This window comes from Brassica napus, chromosome C4, assembly GCF_020379485.1.
Source record: "Brassica napus cultivar Da-Ae chromosome C4, Da-Ae, whole genome shotgun sequence".
Taxonomy (NCBI): domain Eukaryota; kingdom Viridiplantae; phylum Streptophyta; class Magnoliopsida; order Brassicales; family Brassicaceae; genus Brassica; species Brassica napus.
In genome coordinates, this window is record NC_063447.1 from 18,380,880 (window position 1) to 18,407,429 (window position 26,550).

The window sequence follows — 26,550 nt, forward strand, 5'->3', positions numbered from 1 at the left end:
GCTTTTCCCTGCATCGACACCAAAGATGGCATAAAAAAGAAGGACTAACCAAGTGGGTAAGCTGAACTTTTTTTTTTTTGTCAACCTGAACTTTTTCTTTACACGACACATCTTTGTTAATTATTCAATATTTATCATTTTAACTATATGTTTCTAGTCATTCATATGTTGCGTAGACAACTGTAGCATCAGATTATAATGTTACAACAATAAACATTTTTCAAAAAGAAGAAAATTAGTAATTTACATCGGTTTGATCATCGACAACTTTTTAAGTGATACTAGATTCATACATTTACTTAAAGGGCGGGTATATTTTTTGTTTTACATTTTCTTTAGAAATTTAATTTTTACATTTGTGTTTTTAGTCATATTTGTGTTTTTCTTTATATAATATTTCTCTTCAATGATTAATAAGAGATTTTAAGAATTGTATTAAAATAGTTGGATTACACCTATATCAATAGGTCGTGTTCCTGTTCTAATATAATAGATGATATATGCATTTTCCTCTATTTCATATATTTTCCTTATTCACTCTTATGTCTTTCTAATTCTACTTGTCCCAAAAATTGAAAAATATAGAAGTTGTAAGGTTTTGCAATATATAATTCGACTTGGCATCTCATTCTTTGTGGATGTGAAGAACACAAGACAATGAGAGGTTTATGAAAACTGAATAACTTTTCTCATTGAATTCAACTAGGATTTTACAAGGTTCTTAAATACTAGATATAGAACAATCGAGAAGCTTTGATCTTTACAGCTGTAACCTTATCCTCATAGCTGTAAAGTAATCAGTCAAGTGGTATAGAGAGTAACGTTAGGAACCGGTTATGTAGGATTGTTATCTGCTCTTTCTCCATACGTTCTCTGAGATTCAAAACAGAGGAGAGACGTTGCTTGGACTGTAGTGTGTTCACCTCTCGACTTGTTTCATGATGGGCTGAGGATAGACTGGACCTCGCAAGGCCCATTGTGGTAGTCTCACTAACATTCCCCCTCAAACTTGGAGGAGGTCCGTCGACACCAATTTTGCTCCGCAACTCTAAGAATGCCTTGCGAGGCAAGGACTTCGTGAAGATATCAGCAGTTTGTCTTGAAGCCGGCATATGCCTTGTTTCAATCAAGCTTAGTGCTACTTGCTCTCTGATGTAGTGGTAATCAGTGTCAAAGTGCTTTGACCTGTTGTGAAGTGCCAGATTGGCACATAAGTAGACAGCAAAGAGATTATCACAAAGCAAGAGAGTTGACATCGGTTGAGTAAGGCCAATGTCACGAAGTAGGCATGAAATGCAAGATACTTCATGTGTTGTAGCACCTAAAGCACGATACTCAGCTTCTGTCGATGATCTTCAGACAGTAGGTTGGCGTTTCGCAGACCAAGTTATGAGGTTGGGACCGAGAAGAGTACAGAAACCGATTGTGGAGCGTCGTGTCTCTAAGCATCCTGTCCAGTCACTGTCGCGGTATGCTGAAAGAGTAAGACACATATCTTTCCGTATGTGTAAGCCATGATCCAAAGTTCCTTTTAAGTATCGCAGTATACGCTTCAAGAGACCAAAGTCGGAGATCGTTGGTTGGTGCATCCGTTGACAAACATAGTTTACTGCATACTGAATATACGGTCTTGTTATTGTGAGATATTGCAGTTTACCAGCCAAACTGCGGAAGTATGTGGGCTCGGGAAAGAGATTAGTGTTGTGTTGTTCTATCCATTGAGGCATAGGTGTGGGCATAGGATTACAGTCACTCATGGCTGCTTGATGAAGAATGTCCAACACGTATGCTTTCTGATGCATAAACACACCCTCTTCATGTGTTTGAATCTCAATTCTTAGAAAATAGCTAGGCTTCCCAAGATCTTTCATGGAGAATCTGTTGTTGAGAGACTGAAGCAGATGATGTAGAAGAGCAGAATCACTACCCGTCAAAAGAATATCATCAACATAAAGAAGTAAAACAAAAGTCTTCCCATGGTGGTGATAAGTAAATAAAAATGAATCCGACTTGCTACAATTGAAGCCAAAGTCGATCAGATAGTGACTGAAGGTGTCAAACCAAGCCTTTGGGGCCTGCTTGAGACAATACAAAGCCTTTCTCAGTTTGCATACATGGTTAGGACGTTCTGGATCAACAAAGCCAGGAGGTTGGAACATGTATACCGGTTCATGTAAGTCTCCATGTAGGAAAGCACTTGTGACATCTAGTTGTTTAATTTCCCAGCCTTTAGACACCGTTATATCTAGAACCAACCTTATAGTTGTTGCTCTCACTACAGGGCTGAAAGTCTCAGGATAATCCAGACCTTCATCTTGCTCATATCCCTTAGGCACTAGACGCTGTTGGGGTCGAAAACGGTTACAACGAAGTTAACGTCCAAAATCCCAGAAGAAGAAAAACGTAGGAAACTTCTCTGACAAATACTTTTTCGAAATAGATTCTTCTTTACGAAAAACCTTTGCGGAAGAAACGTGAATCATCGGACAAGAGCTCGAGACAGATCGTTACGCGGCGACCAAACGCGTGCCCCGCTAGGTCGCTACGTAGCGACCGAGCTCGAACCAAAGTTTGGTCGCTATGTAGCGACCGAGCTCTTCTGAAACGTTGATACGACATCAGTCCATGCATTCCCGTCTACCCTTCGATGCTATCTCCCGAATACCGTAGCGAACCCATCTCACGTTCCCCAACATTTCTAAGTTATCAATCAAACTTTACCGTAAAAACTGCGGAAAGTTCGTTCTTTATCGAAAAAAGTCGTAATAAACGCTTCGAGTCGAAAGACGGCCCAAAGGGACCTAAGACACGACTTGAGGCCCAACTTGCGATTTCTTAACCAACAGCCCGTAAACCGCTTGTCGGTTTACGCTTGGTCCGCAAGGGAAGATAAATGTCAAGTTTCCGCGGATAAATACGAAATTTTGAGGATAATTACGAAGATCGGAAAAAAAAATAGAATATCTCCATTTTTATGCTATGGCGGCTTAAGGGCAGAAGAGAAAAGGCGTAAACCGACCTTGGAGTCAGTATATAAGGGGTCCTAGGCGAGAGGCATGAGGAGGGACTTTTTCAGAGCAAACTTAGCATTTAGAGCAATTAGGCATATTTCCGTTTTTATTATTCGAGCTGCGACTCAACTAGGTTATTGCCGTCTTAGGGTTTTAGAACTAGGAATCTCGCCGACAGCTCTAGTAGCCCAGGCTCTTACCTTGTTGTAACGCTCAAACGCGAATTCGGAATAAGATCTACTTTGCTTTGTTTTCGATTTCTTATACTTTATCGTTGTCATTATTGTGTTCTGATTGCTTGACGTGTGGTATTAGCAGATATCCGGGACCTCTGGGAAATTAGGTTTTTCCTAGTTTCCTTATTTAAACGGAAATCGACAGTGCGAATTTCGGTTCCCACAGTTTGGCGCTAGAAGGAGGGGGGGGGGGGTACGGATCAATCTAACCCGCAAAAACCACTCAACGGTCAGGGACGATATGCAAGACTCAACGTGCGCTAACGTCATCTCGTTCAAAGGGGGAGCAACGGTCGATCGAGCCAAACCACCTCGAAACGATCTCCTTGTTATCGAACTGACGATCCAAGATATCGACGTCGCAAGGGTGCTAATCGACACCGGAAGTTCGGCCGATATCATCTTCAAAGATACTCTCGAGAAAATGGGCATCTACCAATTCGAAATCGTGAAATACCCTAGCCCACTACTGGGACTTTCGGAAGAAACGACCATGGCCTACGGATCGATTAATCTTGCAGTCAAAGCCGGAACCGTGACAAGAGTCACGGAGTTTCTAGTTGTTGACTGTCCAGCATCTTACAACGTTATCATGGGAACGCCATGGTTGAACGCTATGCGTGCCATCCCATCCACGTATCATCTTTGCCTCAAGTTTCCAACCCCTAACGGAATCGAGGTAATATGGGGAAACCCAAGAGTATCACAGGTGTGTTACGCCGCAGAACAAAAATGAAAAAGACCAGAACTCGAGACCGTTCCTAGAAAAACGGAGAAAAAGGTCTCCGACCAAGGTTCGCGAAGTCAAGATTCGGCTGAACTCTACTGGCAATCTCGTAACATCGCGGTCCTAGAGGAAAAACGTGAACCAACTTGCGAGCATGTGGTCACGGTCTGTCTCGACGAAGCATCTCCGGAACGATGCGTCAAAATCAGAGCCAATCTCCGCGAGCGTTTGAGGACAGAGCTCGTAACCTGTCTGAAAAAGAACCTCAATACTTTCGCATGGGTCGCAGAAGATATGCCGGGGATTGACATTGACATAACGTGTCACGAATTAAATATCGATCCGACTTTCAAACCCGTCAAACAAAAAAGGCGGAAGCTAGGACCTGAACGTGCTTCCTCGGTCAACGACGAGGTCAAAAAATTGCTTAAAGTCGGGTCAATAACAGAAGTGAGGTATCCAGACTTGCTCGCCAACCCCGTAGTAGTAAAAAAGAAGAACGGAAAATGGCGAGTTTGCGTGGATTTTACCGACCTAAACAAGGCCTGTCCAAAAGATAGTTTCCCCCTGCCACACATCGATCGATTGGTAAAAGCAACGGCAGGAAACGAACTTCTGTCTTTCATGGACGCCTTCTCAGGTTACAACCAAATTATGATGAACCCAGACGATAGCGAAAAAACTGCGTTCATTACCGATCGTGGAACCTATTGCTACAGGGTAATGCCCTTCGGCCTCAAAAACGCTGGCGCAACTTACCAACGACTCGTGAACCATATGTTCTCTCAACAACTCGGTAAAACGATGGAAGTTTATATCGACGACATGCTCGTCAAATCCCTCCAACTAAAGGATCACGTATCACATCTTGAGGAATGTTTCGCCCAGTTAAATTCGCATAACTTGAAGCTCAACCCGACAAAATGCAGATTCGCCGTGGCATCAGGGGAATTCCTCGGCTGCCTAGTCACATTCCGTGGCATCGAGGCTAATCCAAAACAGATCAACGCACTGATCGAGATGGCTTCGCCGAAGAATAAACGGGAAGTCCAGAGGTTGACCGGTAGAGTTGCAGCACTTAACCGTTTTATTTCGCGATCGACAGACAAGTGTCTGCCTTTCTACGATGTCTTACGGGGAAAAACTGGTGGAGGGGGAACCTTTGTTCTTGTACATCGTTGTATCAGCAACAGCTGTGAGCGGCGTGCTAATCAGGGAAGAAAGCGGCGAACAGAAACCTATTTTCTATATCAGCAAAACCTTGCTGGATGCCGAGTCTAGATACCCGCTGATGGAAAAATTAGCATGCGCGGTCGTAACATCGGCCCGAAAACTAAGACCATATTTCCAATCCCACACGATCGTCGTCCTCACGAATTTTCCCCTACGAACGATCCTACATAGCCCGAGTCAATCGGGCCAATTAGCCAAATGGGCGGTAGAACTTAGCGAATACGATATCGAGTACCGACCAAGAACAAGCGCGAAGTCACAAGTGCTTGCAGACTTCTTGGTCGAATTACCGACAGAGACCATAACCAACGATGAACCAAATTCCACTTGGCTCCTTCACGTCGACGGATCCTCGTCCAAGAAGGGATCGGGCATCGGAATTCGCCTCACATCTCCGACGAACGAGATCTTAGAGCAATCGTTTAGGTTGGAATTCCACACCTCAAACAACGAAGCCGAATACGAAGCACTCGTCGCAGGACAGCGTTTGGCTCACGGCTTGAAGATACGAAACATCCACGTTTACTGCGATTCCCAGTTAGTGGCAAGTCAGTACAGCGGAGAGTATGAAGCTAGGGACGAACGGATGGATGCGTACCTTAAACTGGTCCGAAAACTAGCTCAAAAGTTTGACTATTTTGCCCTCACGCGAATTCCCCGTTCCGGAAATGTCCAGGCAGATGCTCTCGCGGCCTTAGCATCAAGTTCTGATCCAGGGCTCAAAAGGGTAATTCCGGTCGAGTTCATCGAACACCCGAGCATCGGACCGCCAATCGTCGTCAACCTCATAGAAGAACAAGACGACGAAGAAGAAGAAGTTGCAATACACCCGCAATCAGAGCAATCTGACTACGGCTGCGATACCCCGTGGCTGCAGAAGACTCAAGACTACATTATCAACGGACGCCTGCCCACCGAGAAATGGGCAGCCCACAAAGTTCGAACACAGGCCGCGCGATACGTAACAGTAGACGGCGAAATTTACAAATGGAGCGATACGTAAAAGTGATGGAAGAAGTACATTCGGGGTCCTGTGGCAATCATTCTGCCGGAAGATCACTGGCAGTGAAAATCAAACGCCATGGATACTACTGGCCAACGATGATTGGAGATTGCGAGAAGTTCGCACGAAAGTGCGAAAAATGCCAGAGGCATGCTCCAACCATCCGACAACCAGCCGAAGTCCTCTCCTCCATCACATCGCCTTATCCTTTTATGCGCTGGGCCATGGACATCGTCGGTCCCCTTCATAATTCAACGCAAAGGCGTTTCCTTTTAGTCCTCACCGATTTCTTTTCAAAATGGGTAGAGGCAGATTCGTACGCAAGTATAAAAGATGTCCAAGTAGAAAGTTTCGTATGGAAAAACATCATCTGCAGGCATGGAGTTCCTTACGAAATCGTAACCGATAACGGATCTCAGTTTTTCTCCACCCGGTTCGAGGCGTTCTGCGAAATATGGAAGATACGGCTTAACAAATCAACGCCCAGATATCCGCAGTTTAACAGACAAACTGAAACTATTAATAAAACAATTCTCGACGGACTGAAGAAACGCTTAGAGGCCAAAAAAGGCAGGTGGGCCGACGAACTCGAGGGAGTCCTCTGGTCCCACCGTACCACCGCGAAGCGAGCAACAGGAGAAACCCCTTTCGCTCCGGTGTACGGAACGGAATGCATGATTCCCGCAGAAGTTGAATTCCCCGGTGTTCGAAGAAGATTACTTCCCGAACGAGAGGAGCTCAACAGCGCAATGCTCCTCGACGACCTCGATCTCATTAACGAGCGCCGAGATCGAGCGCTCATCCGAATCCAAAATTACCAACACGCAGCCGCGAAGTACTACAATTCCAACGTACGGAATCACAGATTTAATCGAGGAGATCTGGTACTTCGAAAAGTCTTCCAAAACACCGCTGAACGAAACGCGGGAAAACTCGAAGCAAACTGGGAAGGACTCTATAAAATCAAAAAAATCGTCCGCCCCAGCTCCTACGAATTAGCCAACATGCAAGGCATAAAAATTCTGAGGACCTGAAACGCGATGCATATCAAAAAATACTATCACTGACCAACTCGCAATCGCCGAACTACGAGACGGCTTGATCTCCATAAGGAGTACGTACGCAGTTTGTCAAAAGGCAAATTCAGCTGTCCCCCCCCCCCTCATCAAAAAGGGGGGGAGTGGATACGTATACTCGTATACTCTCAAACTCGAAAACATCCGACCACGCCTTCGATGTTTCCGACATATCTCAACCAAGCAAGTTATTTTTTATCCGCGAAAACATTTTCGAATTTCGGAAATAAATCAGCCGTTAGGAAGAAGCAGCCATTGGCATCGCGAGACGTCGCGAGAGATGCTTCAAGGATTACTTCTTCCGAACGACGAAAACTGACACTCCGTCAAAAAATGATGAACATCTTAACACATATCTTGCGCAAAAACTCTAAACAACTGCATTTGCCACCAAGTTCGGTGCTGATCACATTGAACTCTTGAACGTTCTAAACAGACATAGCCATCTTACGAAGATGACTCTCGTACATCCGACACAAGGATAATAGCGCTATAAAAGAAACCCAAAATTTTGGTCCAGCACTTCCGGTTGGCTTAAAAATTGTCTCCGGAGAGATGCTCGATTCATATCTAACAAGTCATATAAGCCGAGAACCTATCGCGGACTTTAAATCGGTACGAATCAGGTTAAAATCGCGACAGATAAATCGATAGCCGGCTAGTCACCGCACAAAATCTTAAACCGAAAGTAAACCTAGGTCTTGCCCTAAACCCAGCGCACTGGTCTCTAACATCTCAAAGACATGATATCCAAAAGATACGAGATCCAAAAACCATGCCTCTATGTTTATGTTCGACATCTTCAGATATCCCGCGAAGTCGATACCTCGCGGAAAAACTCTCGAAACAGATCTCGAACAAAACATTTCACATCGAAAAAGGATATGAGACGACAACTCATCACCCTTCTTCCACTCCATACGTAAGCTTATGAAAAATGCAACTCAACCATCTTGTCATAAAAGCGCAGAGCGGCGGGGATTCAAAGCCACACACGGCCAGTCCCGAAACACGAAATAAGGTCATTTAAGGCTAAAACATCAAACATAAAAAAAAATCTCCCGCAAGAGATCTAACCAAAGTCATCCTCAGAGCTCACGCTCACTCTTCACCCGTCGCTTCATCTAAACCTGGAGCCGCTTCACCCCCGAGTACTGGATCCTTCCCCTCAGGGCCTTCTGAACACGTCAGAAGGAGGCATGCGGATTTCAGGTCAGCTAGGATGAGATCGAAATCTCCATCCACAACTGCCAAATCTCCCTTGCAGCCGGACAGTTGGGCCTCTTCGGCCTCTAAGGTCGGAGGAGTCTCACTTTGGAAACCACGGCCATCCCGTCCTCGATCGTCGCCAAGGCTAAATCCCTGTTCCGAATGCACTCGAGAGAGCCCAGAAAGGCGGAGATCTTCGCCAAGCGAGCTTGGAACTCAGAACTAAGAGCGTCCTTGGCCTCTCGAATCCCGCGGCTCACTAATCCTGCATCGATCTCAATCTGACGCTGAAGACGACGAACCTCTGAAGATTTGGCCTTCCTGGCTTTCTTCTCCTTGAGCAATGAACTCGCCGTCTTCCCGAGATACCTCTCGAGCTCCCCTATCGCGATATCAAGTTTCGACACTTTCACGGAGTGAGAACCCTTGACAGCCGTCAGCATGGCCCGATTTCGGACCATTTACCCTGAAGTTCCAACAACTCCCCGGCAAGACTACTGGTCTCAGAACAGCACTCGCTGATCATCCCGTCGATCAACGACACGAACTGCGAAACGAGAAGAAAGTTAGAGATTCTTTGTCTTTTAGAAAAATATACAACGATCAAAAAAGTGAGTGAGCGGCAAACCTTTCCGCGAAGCCCCGACGCTATGCTCGAGCCTCCTTGCTGCGAAGATTCCCCGTCACCGCCCTTGGTAAACTTCCTCTTCCGGTCCTTAGGCTGAGTAACCGGAACAACACTAGGAGCGTGCAGCGCTAGAACGATCTCCTTCCTGGCCGGAGGAGGCGGCATAGAGTCAGCGGCCCCCTCCTTATCTTCGACGAGAATCGGAGTCGTGGACGATCCAGCAGGTAAAGCCAAAGCATCCGGAACAACCGAGCCTGTGAGAGGACGGCCAGTGTAGAACAGGACGGTAACTCGGCGCCAGCTCGAACCTTTTCTTTCTCGGCTTGGCGACGAACTAATTTCTCTCGAAAGGAGAGATGATCGGCAACGCAAGCCGGCGCTTCGACCGGAGAAGTCGGAATCGGCGCCGGAGATGTAGCCTCGCCCATCTCCACATCGGAACTTCGCTTGTCACCATGGGAAGAAGACATGTTAAAAAAACGAGAGAGAGATTTGGAGCTAGAGAGTTTTTGAAGGTTTGAAGAAGGAAAGGTGTGAAGCAAATGAATGACAAGAGCTCACTACTTATAGAAATGGGGACTCATAATTTTATTTTTTAAACAAAAAGTTTTCTCGAAAATTCTCTTCCGTGGAATTTGAAGTAAACTTCATTCAAAAAGCCTAACTTCGCTAAAATCGTTAAACCGCCCGCAAGAGTCTCGACTCTAACGAGATGGGGGGCTAACTGTTGGGGTCGAAAACGGTTACAACAAAGTTAACGTCCAAAATCCCCGAAGAAGAAAAACGTAGGAAACTTCTCCGACAAATACTTTTTCGAAATAGATTATTCTTTACGAAAAACCTTTGCGGAAGAAACGCGAATCATCAGACAAGAGCTCGAGAAGGATCGTTACGCGGCGACCGAGCTTGAGCCGGAGCTCGGTCGCTACGTAGCGACCGAGCTCTTCTGAAACGTCGATACGACATCAGTCCATGCATTCTCGTCTACCCTTCGATGCTATCTCCCGAATACCGTAGCGAACCCATCTCACGTTCCCCGCCATTTCTTAGTTATCAATCAAACTTTACCGTAAAAACCACGGAAAGTTCGTTCTTTATCGAAAGAAGCCGTAATAAATGCTTCGAGTCAAAAGACGGCCCAAAGGGACCTAAGACATGACTCGAGGCCCAACTTACGATTTCTTAACCAACAGCCCGTAAACCGCATGTCGGTTTACGCTTGGTCCGCAAGGGAAGATAAATGTCAAGTTTCCGCGGATAAATACAAATTTTGAGGATAATTACGAAGATCAGAAAAAATGGAATATGTCCATTTTTATGGTATGGCGGCTTAAAGGCAGAAGAGGAAAGGCGTAAACCGACCTTGGAGTCAGTATAGAAGGGGTCCTAGGCGAGAGGCATGAGGGACTTTTTCAGAGCAAACTTAGCGTTTAGAGTAATTAGGCATATTTTTCCGTTTTTGTTATTTGAGCTGCGACTCAACTAGGTTATTGCCGTCTTAGGGTTTTAGAACTAGGAATCTCGCCGACAGCTCTCGTAGCTCAGGCTCTTACCTTGTTGTAACGCTCAAACGTGAATTCGGAATAAGATCTACTTTGCTCTCTTTTCGATTTCTTATACTTTATCGTTGTCATTATTGTGTTCTGATTGCTTGGCGTGTGGTATTAGCAGATATCCGGGACCTCTGGGAAATTAGGTTTTTCCTAGTTTCCTTATTTAAACGGAAATCGACAGTGCGAATTTCGGTTCCCACAGACGCGCCTTCAGCTTTCTTACTGTCCCATCCGGATTGAACTTCACTGTGAAGACCCAACGACTGCTTAAGACATTCATATCTTCTGTATATGGTACTAATGTCCACGTATGAAGCATGTGGATTGTTCCCATTTCCTCAGATACAGCTCCATTCCAACCAGGATGTGCCATAGCTACCTTGCTGTATTTTGGCAATGAAGTGTCATATTCAGAGCCAGGAGAACATATCTCGTACTTGGCTTTTGAATCTCTGATTTCCCTCTAGTCTTCATCAGATGAATGTTTTCGAAAGGGACTGCAGCAGGTTCAGGAGATGCTGCAACATCTACTGGTGGTTCAGGAGAATTAGCATGGTCATGAACAACCTCAGGAGGTACCACAATGTTGGTTGTTGATGTGGAGGAGTAGTAGGGAAGGGAGGAGGCAAAACTCTAGTAATGCGCATCTCAGGTGGTTCTTCTGGACTTTGTGCTGCCATTTGCCAAGCTCTTAGAATAGCTGACTTGTATTTAGGGACCAGGGACTTGTACTCCAGCTTAAAGGGAAATAATGCTTCATCAAACACCGCATGCCTTGTGATATGGACCTTGCATGTGGGTGGGTAAAGACAACGGTGATACTTGTATTGAGCAGCAAAACCAAGAAAAACACACTTCAAAGATCTTGGCTCAAATTTATGCTCAGTTACTGGCCTTAGACACAGAAACCAAGCTGGCCCAAAGACATGGAGAGATGAGTAATCTGGCTTGTTTCCGAGCAACATTTCGTAAGGACTCTTCTTCTTACTTTCAGACTCAACAGTGGGCAGTAGATTACCAATGTAGCAGGAGGTGGATAAAGCTTCAACCCAATGATGAAGTGGTATATGTGATTGAAACATCATTGCAAGGCCTAGCTCGATCAAATGCCTATGTGTTCGCTCAGCTAACCCATTTTGTTGAGGAGTGTAAGGGCATGAAAAATGATGAGCAATACCGCTAGCTTGAAGATACATCTTGAGCTGATTACTTGTAAATCATCCCTCTCGATCTGATTGAAATTCTTTTATCTTTGTTGTAAACTGGTTCTCTACTAGAGTTTTGAATGCAACAAAGATATTGAAGAAGTCGGATTTCAGTTTCATAGGATAGAACCATAAGTATCTTGAATATTCATCCACAAACACAACATAATAGCGAAATCCTTGATTTGAAACTATAGGAGAGGGACCCCAAAGATTACAATGAATTCGATCTAAGGAGTGAGATACATGAGAATGACTAGATAAAAACTGTAATCTACTGCTCTTCCCCATCTGGCAAGGCTCACAAATGGAGGTGGTTCTGTTCTTATTGATGATAATGTCCTTGCAGCTACTGAGATGTTGGAGAAGTTTGGGATTGGAGTGACCATGACGGTGATGCCATACTGCCTCGGAAGCTGTAACTTGTTTGTCTTAGAAGTTCACTGCAATCCTCTTATTCTCCAAAACGTAAAGAACTTTACTTCTCGGTCCCTTTGCCACCACCTTCAGCTTATCTAGATCAATCACATATACATGGTGAGCATCAAAGAATACCCCACAGTGTTGATCATCACACAATTTCGATACAGACAAGAGTGTTTTCTTAATATCTGGACAAACTAAGACTTCAGACAAAGGAATAATACCTGATGCTGAGGTGATGGCTGCAGAACCGGTATGAGGGATGGGTAAGTAGGCTCCATCTCCGACCATAATAGCATCAGTGCCTTCATATGGGTGAACGTCCTGAAGATGTGAAGCACTAGAGGTGACATGAGCCGAGGCTCCTGAATCTGGAAACCATTCTCCGCCATGTTCATCAGTCACACGGAGAGAGTTGAAGACAACATTGCTTTGATAATTATTATCAAAGCGGTTGTAGCACTTTAGTGTTGTATGACCCATTCTGCCACAGATTTGACACACCGGACGCTCACTAGTGTTTCCAGATGGAGTTCTGATGCTGCGAGAAACCATGGCCCCTTGTAGAGTAGCCACCACGACCTCGGTTGAAGTTAGACCGACCCCTTCCTCTGTAGTTAGGATTGTAAGATGGAGTTGTGTTCTTGTACTCTTGTTGGTAGTCTCTCTGTTGAGTGGAGAAGGCAAGATGTGGGGTTACTGCAGTCGGTTCTTCATAGGATTGAAGTTTGCTGTCAAAGCTCTGAACTTCAGAGATAACATCATTGAATGTTGGTGTTGGAAACTTGGTTAACGAGCTCTGTATGACTGTTGCAATGGGGTCATATTCTCTTGTTATACCATTGAGGAACCCAAAAATCTTCATAGATTCTTCAATGGGTTTTCCTATTGCACTTAGAGACTCACACTGCGCCTTGAAATCTCTGCAGAAGACCGAAAAGCTCTTGTCTTTCTTGGATAGAAGTTGTAAGCTCCGGCGAAGTGAAAACTCTCTAGCTAAGGAGCTTTTGTTGAAGTTCTCGGCAAGAGAAGTCCAGACTTTGCGTGAGGTAGATAGATTGTGGACGGTGCCTAAGACTTCTTCAGAGAGAGAGTACCAAAGATCCAAGATTTGACCAACTGGTCTGAACAGAACCATGACTCAAATAGGGGGTTTGGTTCTTCAACTTGAGCAGCTCCACGAGTAACAACACGCGTTGCGGGAGGAGAAGGGACAGCTTCATTGACGAATCCTACGAGCTTTTGACCGGACAAAAGAGACTCAAACTTGGTTTTCCAAAGAATGTAGTTTGAATCTGTAAGTTTCAAGGTAACAGAACTCAAGATGTGGACATTACGAGGGAACGAGTAAGGGTTTTGGTCATCTGCCATTGTTTCACTTGTTAAGGTTCACAGTGGCTCTGATACCATGTGAAGAACACAAGACAAAGAGAGGTTTATGAAAACTGAATTACTTTTCTCATTAACTTCAACTAGGGTTTTACTAGGTTCTTAAATACTATAGATAGAACAATCGAGAAGCTTTGATCTTTACATTTGTAACCTTATCCTCGTAGTTGTAAAGTAATCAGTCAATTGGTATAGAGAGTAACGTTAGGAACAGGCTCTGTAGGATTGTTGTATGCTCCTTCTCCGTACGTTCCCTGAGATTCAAAACAGAGGAGAGACGTTGCTTGGACTGTAGCGTGTTCACCTCTGGACTTGTTTCATGATGGGCTGAGAATATACTGGACCTTGCAAGACCCATTGTGGTAGTCTCACTAACACTGGACTGGATAACATGTCCAAGCTTTGGTAGAAGTGTTCAAAATTGTTAATCGAAATTAAGTTTTGGTTTATATATTTTTTTAAGTATGCTTATCATCAATTTCTTTAAAAGTATATATTAAAGTCAACTTCACCTCATTACCTAAAATCAAGATCAGAGCATGAGTTGTTATTGACTTGATAAAAAAGAAGACATTATACCAAAACAATGTTATAAAAACGATGGAATGGAGATTTGGTCCAAAAGAGTAACAAGCAATTTTATAAAGGGTACAAATCCAAAGAGAAAGAGAGAGTTTTTTTGATGCTATGAATATAAACATCAAAAGTTTATTGAGCCAAACATTATTTGACGAAACACAATACAGTAGACAGCAGAGTACGTTACTTCCCAGACTTAGAGCGGGGTCAGACCAACCACACCTGTGTTAGGACCCACTTAGCTCGTGAGATGAAAGTGCTACTGATAGTACACTAACTATCTAATAAAAAAAACTGAAAACCATTCTAATGAAAAATAATTCTTATTATACATATGTAAACGCTTGAAACAATGGCAGAGGAATCGAAAAAAGCAATCATTACCGGTCTCCCGCATGCGTTACCAGTGGTCAGACTAAGCTCATGCCCACCTATTATTTGCCGAAACCAAATTAAGAAGAAGGAAGAATAGTACATTGGAAAATGGGAAGTAAAAAGAAGGGATAAGCTTTAACCCTATCCGAGGTCATCCTGAAGCTCGTGAACCACAAAGGCTCTTCCGACAACAGAGTTAGGACCAGTGGATTTGGGTAAATGAGAGATGAGGGTTTTTCTATTTTGTGTACCAAATGAGAGATGAGGGCTTTTCTATTTGGGTAAATGAGAGAGGGGGGCTGGAGCCAAGTGGATTTGGGTAAATAAGAGATGAGGGCTTTTCTATTTTGTGTACCAAATATTCGGTTTAAAAATTTGGATAAAGTCCCTAATATTTCATTTAAAACAATTTCAAAAGATAACCAACATGATCTACTTATTCTTCTAATGACATCCCCAAATCCAAATGTATTACTCCATTGTTACGAATAAAATTCTACTTCAACTGTACATCTACATCATTTTAGAGATGAAACGAAAGAAAAAATAATTAAATTATTTCATTTGTGGAATAAACTCATTTTTACTCTATTTTAAAATTAGAAATTGAGTAAGATTATAGCAATGTTTTTTTAGTTTGTAACATCTTTATCTGTAAAAATATTCATTGTCCTTTTTTCAAAATATAATTTATGGCAGTCGTAAATACGTGAACTAGTACTACTAAAAACTAATAATTATTAATATACATGTAATAAATTAAAAAAATTGAGTGAGATGAAAATATTGTAACATTCAAAATTATAAGAAAAATAGAATTGAATTTTGGGTTAAAATAATAAATCTAAAATTTTAAAAAAATTTGAATTTTAAAGGAATATGTGAGCAGTTCATAAATTGGAATTTAAGTTTGTAAAGAAATAAAAAATACAAGGACTAAAGTGAAACACGTGGAAAATCTTTATCTTGCAAATATATTTTTCAAAAATCGATGGGATTATCTTGGATAACTTTAAATCTCTATATACCCCCTAATATGACGTATATATGCGTTATAAAATTAAAACCCCAACCACGTAAAAGATGATTCTCTTGTCAAATTAAGACTTTGGATATGTTGTTGGTTGTTTACTCAATAGAGAATCACTTACATCAGCTTCCGAATAAAAATTAGATCGCTGGAAAGTTATGAAACATACAGAAAGGAAGACAATCAATGAGATGCATAACCGGATTTTAATCAGACTGGAACACAGCGTTACAAAATCAATTGAATGGCTTGATGAATTCAAAACCTTGGTTTAGAAGTGATCCAGTGATCCACAGCTTCAGGTTAGGCAAGTTTAAGCTCTGTTCGAAACATGTCCCCTGTTTTCAGCAAACTCGGTACTTAGTAAACGTAAACTTACAGAAACCACAAAAAAAGGTAGCAAAGGGACTAGTTGGTTTACATCTAATGTATATGTTAAGATGTATGTCTCAGGAGAAGGGGAGCTTAGGTTGGAGTTTTGCACTTGGAAACTTGTAAGAGACTCCAAAGACTTGTAGAGTGATGCAGCAACGCCTTGTCCTTTGTTACACACCAATCTCACATAAAACTCTTTCTCCTCTACTTGAATAACATCCATCTAACACACAAAAGCACAACCTTTAACAATTAAGTCGACATAAAACTAAGACTTGAACCAAAACCAAAGTGGACGGCGACGGCGACTTCTGATGATGCAACAGTCCAAATTACCTAATTATTCAAATTACCCATAACTATCTTAAAGACTTGAACCAAAACCAAAGTGGACTCAACTTTTTGCTCGAATATTTGTTGGTTCCCAGGCTTATTATCCGAACTAAACTAAAAACCGAAAAATCAAACCGAAGCCAAACTAAATTTCATTAATACCCGAACGGTTCTTATCTTTATAGTCTATACCATAAAGAACTGAAAACTCCAAAAAAAAAAAAACGAAAAGCAAACGCTCAGCACTATCACTTGGATTACAAATTTACAATTTCCTACTTTTGTTCTTGAAATTATTGCTATGCCACTTTCGCAAACAAGGTTTTGAATATTACCAAGAAGATTGGCTTCAGTACCTGATTGATTTTCTTGGAAACCGGTGGATTAATACAACGGAAAGTGTGACTTTTCTGAGCAACTGGTGCAGGTTTTTGGTACCCTCCAGTGGAAGTTAAAGAAGCTTCAAGGCCAGCAATATCAGCTTTGAGTTTCTTGGCTTGTGACTGCAGTTCTTGAACGTACGCCACTGCATCTCCCACAATTGATGCTTTATCCATCTAATGCCACAAATTCAAAATATACTCCAAATCCGTTTCATAACCAAAAAAAGTGTGTTCGAGTCAGTACATTTTACCTTAGTAATGTTTGGAACAAGAGATCTCAACGCGTAGAGCTTATCCTTCATCCGACCTCTCCTTTTTCTCTCGGAGATCAAAGTTCTCGATCGATCCGTCTTCTTCTTACGGCTTCCATCAATATTCGTCGTGGTGGCAGAAGAATCATCGCCGTCGTTGTAATCGTCTTCGCCGCTTGCTCTTACAACACTCTCACCCTCGAAGCTACGGAACGATTCGGCCACATTGGAGTCTATATCAGGCAACTCGTCGAACAGGTTATCCACAGGTGTTTGGATAAACTGGTTCTCGTCGATGAAACATGGGCTGTTGTGTAAAGGACCACCAAGATCGAAATCGAGAGGTGGGTTTTCGATGGTTTGGTCATCTCCTCTTATGAGATTTATGAACTGATCGAAGTTTGGATCGACCAAGAAGTTGTGTAGTTCGAGGTCGTTTAGGTTTGTAAGAGCTATGACTCTTCCTTTCATTGTCTTTTTGTGTTTTTTTTTTGTCTGTATCTTGTCCAGAAGAAAGAAGAGGAGACTCTTTAGAAGTTTCTGACAATGAAAGACAGACAAAGTGAGTTTATATCTATGTTTTCTAGTGTTTTTTTATCAGAGTAATCAAAATAAAATGCATTGATGTAGACGCTTATAAAATAATCTGTAATCATAATTAAATTGGGATTATTATGCAAATTTTGGCTCAAAAAGCAGATGGTAAAATAGTAGATAAAAAAGTTTCTTTTGTCACTTGTGATTTTTACCAATACCTCCGATTATAGATAAATAAATTGTGTCATTTTAAGTCAGGCATGAATATATAACATGCATCCTTCTTCGACTAGCTTTAAGCTCCAACCTACCATATCTAGAAATACAGATCGAATCCACTTTAAACCAGCTCGCGTAACTGCTCACCTTGTTTGTGCCATGGACACATTAAAGATGGATCGTTTATGATGTTTTGTGTTTTTATCCAATGAGTAGATCAAACCAAATCAATCCATCCATCTTTTTTTTCTTGTCAACATTCATCTTGTTTTTCTTGTCAACATCCATCGTTTGTTTACACTTATGAACTGCATAATAATACCAACAAAACTCTTTATTTTTCTTTATTCTTAACCTTTAAGTGCGCAACATTTTTACTTTTGTTGAATTAAGTAAAACAAGTGATTTTCAAAAATTGATTAAAACCGTACCACATTCTAATGCACCATTCACAACTCAAACAGGTTAGTTTTATTTTGTGTTCATTTAGTTGTCTTGATAATGTCATGCATGACGATGGAGTATTTTTTAATTGAAGAAAGGATTATATAAAATCATTCTAAATTGATTCCAGTTAATGATTGCTTTTGTCGTATTGCATGACAACTAACTTTTGAAAATAATAAGCAAGTTGAACCTTTTTTTAAAGATAGAAAAGGGTCAATCACATTGTAATGGAGTAAATAACCCTCATAATCTCACAAACACGAAACTTGAAACTTGAAAGCAATAAAACTATAGAAATAAATAAATAATTGAATTTCCATTCGTTTTTTGGTGTGAAAGCGGAAAGAATCTAAGCTGAAAAACACTATATAGGCTAATATGCAAGATGTATGAAAAATACAAACAAAGAGTTTTTATTGTTTAAGAATTGAGATATTCAATAATGAGTTTAAGTTGATAAACAGATTCATTGACTTAGAACATAGTTTATGATGGTTGATAAGCCTTTTATATATAGTTTATTCATTGACTTTTTTTTTTTGGAACACAGTTTATTCATTGACTTATATATAGCTTTATTCATATAATTAGCTTCTAATTCGGCCATAATCCAATTAAAATTGAAACAAACGGGAAATATACAAACATATATAGACTGTTCGGTTAGATTCAGGGATCCAAATTTTTAAGATCTTATTCAATTTCTTATAATTATTATACGTAGCAAGTGTATTGTAGTTTTTATTATTTACACACATATTTTATCACCTTATATAATGTCAGTAACTTATTGCATCTAGTTTACTAAAAACAAGAATAAAATATTCCTACGGATTTTGGTATATTAAAATCGACCAGGCCGTATTGAAGGTGCCTGTTACTATGTTAGTTTCGACATAATAACAAAATCTACTTGTATTATAAAAGTTTAAATATTTTGGTGGTTAAAATGCCTATCGAGAAATAGTTTTTTTGTCAAGATAATGTTTATATTTATATAAACTGAACCCGCTCCAACGTGGACAAAATATTAATAGCATTTTCATTGTTAACTCATTTTGTCGCAACTAATTTGTTTAACATACTTAATGCAGAAGCCTGTTCAATGCATTTTTGCTTTCGTTTATGTCACAACAAACTCAAATGCACAGAATAAAGAAAGACAATACTATATATTTAAAAAAAAAAAAGACAATATATGAAGTCTTGGTCGTTGAGAAGAAAAATTAGTTGTTATAAAAGCAATGGAGAACTTATTAAGGTGTATGATATATCATCACGTCTCGACAAAAAAAAGAACGATCAACTAATGATTCCTTTTAGGTGTCGGATTTGAAGAGAAATCACCTGTTTTTTCTAATTAATCTGGGATATTCCAGATTTATAGAAGGGTTCAGACTCATATTCAGAATAGGGGTAGTTCATGGATAGAACCCCTCTACGGATATTCAAATATGCCGAAAATAAAGATTCATATTCATGTAAAATATTCAAGTAATATGTGACTTAATTTCACATTGCAGATGAATTGAATTTGAAATGTGTTGACGTCCCAAACTATTCCTCTTACTACTTGATCACAAATTCCCGGACACATGTTTTTTTTTTCAAAGAGACAAATCAAACGTTCGAGGAACGCTTTACTAACCAAAAAAACGCATGAGTTTTTTGACCATTCCAAAACAAATATATGCATAAATAATTAAATGTGTAGCATTAACAATACATTATTCCGCATGTTTCAGCGTTATTTTAGCTATTTTTTATTTTATTTTAAAAATATTATTATACATTTCTAATGTAAATTTGCACATTAAATCTCTTTTTTATCAAATAACTAATAGATGTTTAATTAAATCATTAGATGTTTAATTAAATCATTTTTATTTAAATACATATATATAATAAAAAAATTAATAGATTTTGTTAGTTTCTTAATCTGCGTGAAATATATATAAATGACATTTATTATGAAACGGAAAAAATATATTTTAGGAACTTCTAGAACCGAAAACCAGTATATCTTTTTAGAACGAGTCTACAACATATTAAATTATATTTTTGGAAAAGAGATGCATTCTAACAAGAATTAAACTTATGATGCCTTAGACCTGTACTATGACCATTCAAGTCTTTAGAAAAACAAAACCAATTTTGCAATGACCATTCACATCTTAAAAAACAAAACTACATTTGCTAATTCACATCTTTAGAAAGAAAGAAAGAAAAAGCCTGGATAAATGATGAAACATAAAATTGAAGTGGTGCGTCTGATACTCAGATAACTGTAACTTTCCGGTTACATTTTGAAAACAGAGATGGCATTGGAACTACTAACAAACAAACCTAACAATTGACCATGCCAATCAGTAACAGTGGTCCATCATCTCATCTCACATCAACACATTAAATACCCTTTTGCCTCCAGATTTCGTTTCTCTCAAATTTTACTTACATCTTTACACCGCCCAATGGCCCAAACATTTAAAGTGCTCTCTAATCTTTTGTAGGCTTTTTATGAAACTTTTTCTCCTCCTTTTCTCATACCACCTTTCCAGATTTACAATCAAAACACAATCAAATGGAGAATGTTCCCGCCACAAAAACCAAAAACAAAAAAGGGTCTTCATCCATTTCAATTGTTTTTCAAAACCTGCCTTACAAACTTGGTTAGAGCTCCTCCTCACAAACTGCTCGGAGGCACTTTAGATTCGATTATAACCCGAGCTCCTGAAGCAAGCCTGTTCAAGATTCATAAAGATTTCATCAATCAACCAAATCAAAAATGAATCAATAGAATAATGAGATGTTACTATCAACACTTTATACAAAAGCCAATCAAAGAGAATGTTTATGTTGTACCTTTCCTCAATCTTGATCACCTTCTCTGAGTCTTCTTCTTTAAAAGAATCAGTAGGCTTCCTCAAAGATTCGGTAATTTTTTTACTGCAAACATCAGACGTCTTAGAAGGACTGGAAATGTTCTTGGTAGTCTTTACTAACACAGGAGATCTCATGGACTCGCTACGTGGCTGTTGCTTGCTTATCACAGAAGAAGAAGCCTTTCTCGAGCGTGGAATGTGTTTAGAACAACCCGGCTTCGAGTCTCCATTCTCTGCTGCACCCATTTGCTTGGAAGCCCTGAAAGGAGTTTTTAGAAAACATCTTAACATTGAAACATTAAACAGAAGCATGCAATCTACCTGTCACCATTGTAAGATGAAGAACGCTTAAGAGAAGTGTTCCCATCAGCAGCATCTTTCTTCTGTAGCTTTGTCTCGACCAAGCTCCCACTAAAATACTCTTTCTCCTCTAGCCTCAGGCTCATTAGACTCGGAGTTTCGGACAAACGGTCAACATCTCCTCCCATCATAAACGATGAGGAGGAGAAGAAAGGCGAAGGAAACTTGGAGTGGCTAAACTTGGGTTTGTAAGTAGGCACAAGGCCGAACTTGTTGTCCTTGACCGATATCGAACCGCACGATATCAACTGCATCAGCACGTTCGAGGCCCTAAGCCTCGGCATTCGAACGTCTTCCTGTTCAAGAATCCTAAAACTATTCATCTTAGTGACATCAGCTCTTATAAGAGACTCCAATGTATCAGTCCTGCTGGAAACTGGAGGTGGAGAGACAGAGTTTCTCGATGTTTCTGCACTCTCCTCTATCTCCTTCCCTTCTTCACAAGAAGGCTCGCTTGATTCAGATTCTGATGAGAGAGCTTCATCAGTTGAGACGCCTCTACTTAAGGTCTCTACAGGTTTGTTGACAGTTTCATCTGTTTGCGTAGAAGCATCAGCGAGCCCCTCGCTCTTGTACACCTTGTACTCAGCTAAACACCAAGAAGAAGAGGAGTTCTTGGCGTCTCTAGAATCAGGAGAGGAGACAGAACGAAGAGCTGGAGGAGAAAGCTCATCATCTTCCTGAGAATGCTTATTAGTCCCCTTCATACTCGAAGAGGAAGAGGAATCATCCATGCTTCTAGATGATGATGGTGGTGGCTCCACAACTATCTGCTTCATGTTTTGTGTTGCTGAATTCTCAATTGGGCTAAAGTGATCTGTAGTGGGTTGGTCAATAATCTCAGAGCCCTTAAGAACATACTCATTCCCATGAGCAGGTAGAATCAAGTCATCTTCTGATAAATCATGCCAGACAAAACCATTCCTATAGCTTCTGCAGGTAACAAATTATCAAGAATACATTACTACTCTTGCTTTCTAGATTTCAAGAGAAAAGTAAGTTATTAATTAATACCTTTTACTAGACCAAGAATACATAGAAGCCATGCCTCTACCTCTAAGAACATTAAGCCTCTCTATAACATCTGCCAAAAAAACAAAAGATTCTTCAAGATTCCTACGCAAATAAAAAATATTGAATTGTGGAAAAGAATGATTGTTAAAACTACCTCTGAGGTATAAGCCATTGGGAGAAGAAAGCAAGACTTCCATGAAGTGAGGATGCTCGAGCTGACGATTCTTGGAGAGGTAATAAACAATTTGGACTTTCTTGATCTTCTGATGATACTTTGGTGATTTCTCTGTCCACACTTTTGCTCTCTCTGGACTCACTCCTTCTCTGTACTTCTTCATCCTCCCCTCCATTTTTTTTTTTAATTTTCTTACACAAGACCCCAAAGAAAAAAAGGAACCCTAATTGGGAAACTCCAGCATTGTCTCTGTCATTACCTCAATTTGAAATCAGATCTATCAATTTGGAGGAAGCAAAGAGAAAGAGAAAAAGGGGAAAAAGACAAAGATTCCTTACTGGACTAGCTTAAGCCTTAAGGATGAAGAAGACCAATGAAGATTCGAGGATGAGAGCAGAGAGAGAGAGAGAGAGGTGAGATTCTGCAATGAAAGATTTTTTTTCGAAGGTGTGGAGATTAATGGAGAGACAGCGAGACGACAGTAACAGTGAGGGAGAGAGAGAGAGAGAGAGAGAGAGAGAGGTGAAGAGAGAAAGAGTTGGACTTTAGTGCCTTTTACCTTATTTTCAGACACAGCATTCTTTTGTTTTGTAATGAAACTCTGAAAATCAACAGTGATTCTTATTCGGTCATGTCTTCTTCTTTTCTTTTGTCAACAACATTCATTCAAAATCCAATTCAACCAAATTTATGGATTAGTTAAATTCTCCTTTTTTTTTACATTTTGTATCTTGTTAAATTTAATTTTGAGTCGATTACATAATAGAAAAACAAAATAAATCAAATATAAAGAAAAATAACGATTTTTCTACTATATACTTTCTCCAATTTACAAAATGTATTTAAAATTTTAAGATACCAAAATAACTAATTAATATTTTTATAAATTTCATTATTTGTATAAAAATTTATAAAAAAATGTTTGCCTATCCGCACCCGCCCTGCAATACAAACATTTCAAATTATTTGATATGTATCTGCCCCGCTTTCAAACGGAGCGAGTCCTGCAGACAAAAATTAAAATTCTCAGCTTTAGTCCTCATAGAATCTAAAACAGCAAAGAGCCTCTGTCTATGAATCTTACTGAACCAACACACACCCGCGCTTGAACCATAACCTACCAACAAGCTCTTCCTAATCCTATCAATATCACAGAGAAAACGCTATGCAAAACTAGAAAGAAAGAAAAAATATGGTAGCTGCGAGAATTTAGGTCAAGAGAGAAGGAGAGAGAAAGAGGCAGGGCCGGCTTAGATAGGGGGGCGAACGGTGCGACCGTCCCGGGCCCAATCCATTGTCCTCCTATTTTTTAAAAGATAAGAGTCCAATTTTTTTAAAAAAATACATGTATTTTTATATTAAAAATAAAAAAAAGGCTCAAATTTTTTTATATGAAAATATTTTTTTATTTTCATAGATTTATTTTTAAAAATACTTCTGGTATTTTGAAAAAAAAAACATATATCTATCAGATTTTGTAAAGAAATATAATAGTTTGGAAATTAAAATTTGTTTTTTTGCCCGAGGTCCCATGACACCATTGAAGCGGCCTTGGAAAGAAGTGGAACGATTGTCCAGTCCCAAGTAATATGATCAATGTGGTGATAGTTGGGACATGTTCTCTCCAAGTTCTAAAAGATTAAATCCAAGAAAAACAATCACTACAAGAAAACATCGGTATTCTGACGGACATTCCGACGGAAAATGAAATCCTCGGAATTTCCCGAGGAATTTCCGAGGAAATTCCGAGGAAACCCAAAATTTAAGTTTCCTCGGAATTTCCTCGGAATATACCGACGGAATTCCGAGGAAACATCAATCCGTCGGAATATTCCGAGGAAATTCCGACGAACTAGTGATCGATCGATGCGTTTTTGGACATATACCCATCGATCGATCACATTGTTACGCTTTGGTCCATTATAGTGATCGATCGATGCGTTTTTGGACATAAATACATCGATCGATCCGTTTATAAAAAAACATTCGAGATTTTGAAACCCCAAACACTAGTTCCTCAGAATTTCCTCGGAATATTCCGAGGAAATTCCGAGGAACACTTGATATCCTTGATCGATCGATGGGATAATCTCATCGATCGATCACATTGTTACGCTTTGGTCCATCATAGTGATCGATCGATGCGTTTTTGGACATAAATACATCGATCGATCCGTTTATAAAAAAACATTCGAGATTTTGAAACCCCAAACACTAGTTCCTCAGAATTTCCTCAGAATATTCCGAGGAAATTCCGAGGAACACTTGATATCCTTGATCGATCGATGGGATAATATCATCGATCGATCGCATTGTTACGCTTTGGTCCATCTTAGTGATCGATCGATGCGTTTTTGGACATAAATACATCGATCGATCCGTTTATAAAAAAACATTCGAGATTTTGAAACCCCAAACACTAGTTCCTCAGAATTTCCTCGGAATATTCCGAGGAAATTCTGAGGAAGAAAAGGGTTTCCTCAGAATTCCCTCGGAATATTCCGAGGAAATTCCGAGGAAATAGGGTTTTTAAACCGAAAACAACGTTTTGCGGTTTGAATAACACCTATATAACCCTTATTAAGTGTCTTACGTTCATTATGAAGTCAAAAATTTGTTCATTACCCTATAATAAACACTTTTCCGATTGTATGAACGAAATTCCCACAACATAAGAGAAACACTTATACACTTTAATGAACGGTAAAGGGAATACTTACAATTCGTTTTGAAATTTGTTATTTCATGGTTTATGCTCATCTATACAAAGAATCTTCAATGGTATGCATTACAATTGTATAAGAAATGAAATACGGCAAAAAAAATTGATGTTTTGAAACCCCAAACACTAGTTCCTCGGTATTTCCTCGGAATATTCCGAGGAAATTCCGAGGAACAATATAAATTAATAGAAATACATGCACATGATATTCTTTTTCCTCGAATTAATGAAAATATTCCGAGGAAATTCCGACGGATATTTAAGTGGCCGTCGGAATTTCCTCGGAATATTTTCATTTAACCGGGCAAACAAGCCGCCAAATATTTCGCGAAAGTTGAAATTGAAAATACTGAGGGAATTCCGACGGAAAATATCCGTCAGAACCAAGGTTTTATAAACTCGAACCGCATCTTCTTCCCCATTTCTCTCTTCTTCCCCATTTCTCTCTTCTTCTTCTCCGGCGATCTCTCTCTCCTTCCGGCGTTCTCCACCTTCCCTCGCGACGATCTCTCCGGCGAATCCTTTCCATTCCTTTACAAATCATGTAAGGACCTTATCCCATTCTCTTAGATCCTATTTGTTAGGTTTTTAAGTAGATTAGATGATTTTAGAAGTTTTTTGATAGATTTTTGTTAGGGTGATTGGGTAGGATTGTGATTTGTTGTGTAACAGGTTTAGAATTGTGATTTGGTTGTGTTGAATTGATTTAGAATTTTTTTTATAAATTGTTTATTATTTTTGTATTTACAAAACGTTTATATAAATTCGATTTTACAAAACATTTTTGTATATAAATTCGATTTTTGGATTTATAAAAGATGATTTCATATTTATAAAAATATTTATATTTATTAAAACTAATTTTGTATTAATAAAACATTTTTTTGATTTATAAACACTATTTTTTTATTTTTGTATTTATAAAAACTATTTTTAAATATACAAAACGTTCTTTGTATATAAATTCATTTTTTGGATTTATAAAAGATGATTTCATATTTTAAAATTAATTTTGTATTTTTAAAACACTTTTTGATTTATAAACACTATTTTATTATTTTTTGTATTTATAAATACTATTTTGTATTTATAAAAAGATGATTTCATATCTATAAAAATATTTATATTTATTAAAACTAATTTTGTATTTATAAAACATTTTTTTTATTTATAAA

General features: G+C 39.6%; 3 protein-coding genes and 1 long non-coding RNA gene across 5 annotated transcripts; all 4 read right to left on the bottom strand.

Annotated features, from left to right (window-relative positions):
* Positions 1 to 1,355: 1,355 nt before the first annotated feature.
* LOC111205648 (uncharacterized mitochondrial protein AtMg00810-like) lies at positions 1,356 to 2,372 on the bottom strand (the record flags this gene model as incomplete). The annotated part of the gene is made up of 1 exon (XM_022701788.2): positions 1,356 to 2,372. A coding segment is annotated over one exon (1,017 nt), but the record flags the coding sequence as incomplete, so codon positions are not given.
* Positions 2,373 to 14,269: 11,897 nt separating this feature from the next.
* On the bottom strand, positions 14,270 to 15,017 carry LOC106390939. The gene is made up of 3 exons (XR_002657733.2): positions 14,788 to 15,017; positions 14,657 to 14,703; positions 14,270 to 14,494 (listed from the first exon to the last, which is right to left on the bottom strand). It is a non-coding gene; the product is annotated as an uncharacterized LOC106390939 (long non-coding RNA).
* Positions 15,018 to 15,724: 707 nt separating this feature from the next.
* LOC106394736 (transcription factor FER-LIKE IRON DEFICIENCY-INDUCED TRANSCRIPTION FACTOR) lies at positions 15,725 to 17,575 on the bottom strand. The gene is made up of 4 exons (XM_013835295.3): positions 17,020 to 17,575; positions 16,742 to 16,942; positions 16,099 to 16,275; positions 15,725 to 16,015 (listed from the first exon to the last, which is right to left on the bottom strand). Exons 1-4 carry the CDS (start codon positions 17,488 to 17,490, stop codon positions 15,914 to 15,916), a joined length of 951 nt encoding a protein of 316 aa, XP_013690749.1. The 5' UTR covers positions 17,491 to 17,575; the 3' UTR covers positions 15,725 to 15,913.
* A 2,863-nt stretch (positions 17,576 to 20,438) lies between these two features.
* Positions 20,439 to 23,199, bottom strand: LOC106396504 (protein SOSEKI 3). Of its 2 annotated transcripts, none has more exons than XM_048754530.1 (6): positions 22,992 to 23,199; positions 22,633 to 22,902; positions 22,479 to 22,548; positions 21,426 to 22,397; positions 21,085 to 21,363; positions 20,439 to 20,963 (listed from the first exon to the last, which is right to left on the bottom strand). In XM_048754530.1, exons 2-6 carry the CDS (start codon positions 22,826 to 22,828, stop codon positions 20,906 to 20,908), a joined length of 1,575 nt encoding a protein of 524 aa, XP_048610487.1. In that variant the 5' UTR covers positions 22,829 to 22,902; positions 22,992 to 23,199; the 3' UTR covers positions 20,439 to 20,905. The 2 variants fall into 2 exon arrangements, with proteins under 2 accessions (XP_048610487.1, XP_048610488.1); XM_048754531.1 differs by having other exon boundaries at positions 22,633 to 22,912; positions 22,992 to 23,196.
* Between the last annotated feature and the right edge of the window lie 3,351 nt (positions 23,200 to 26,550).

Bases quoted from the DNA above. Each gene is read 5' to 3' on its own strand.
- LOC106394736 (XM_013835295.3), bottom strand. From the start codon at position 17,490: ATGAAAGGAAGAGTCATAGCTCTTACAAACCTAAACGACCTCGAACTA. The intron at 16,276-16,741 runs GTACTGAAGCCA...TTTGTGTGTTAG, and splicing joins TTTCCAAGAAAATCAATCAG to ATGGATGTTATTCAAGTAGA. The intron at 16,016-16,098 runs GTAAACCAACTA...TGCTGAAAACAG, and splicing joins TCTTAACATATACATTAGAT to GGGACATGTTTCGAACAGAG.
- LOC106396504 (XM_048754530.1), bottom strand. From the start codon at position 22,828: ATGGAGGGGAGGATGAAGAAGTACAGAGAAGGAGTGAGTCCAGAGAGA. The intron at 22,549-22,632 runs GTAGTTTTAACA...TTTTTTTGGCAG, and splicing joins CAATGGCTTATACCTCAGAG to ATGTTATAGAGAGGCTTAAT. The intron at 21,364-21,425 runs GTAGATTGCATG...AACTCCTTTCAG, and splicing joins TCATCTTACAATGGTGACAG to GGCTTCCAAGCAAATGGGTG.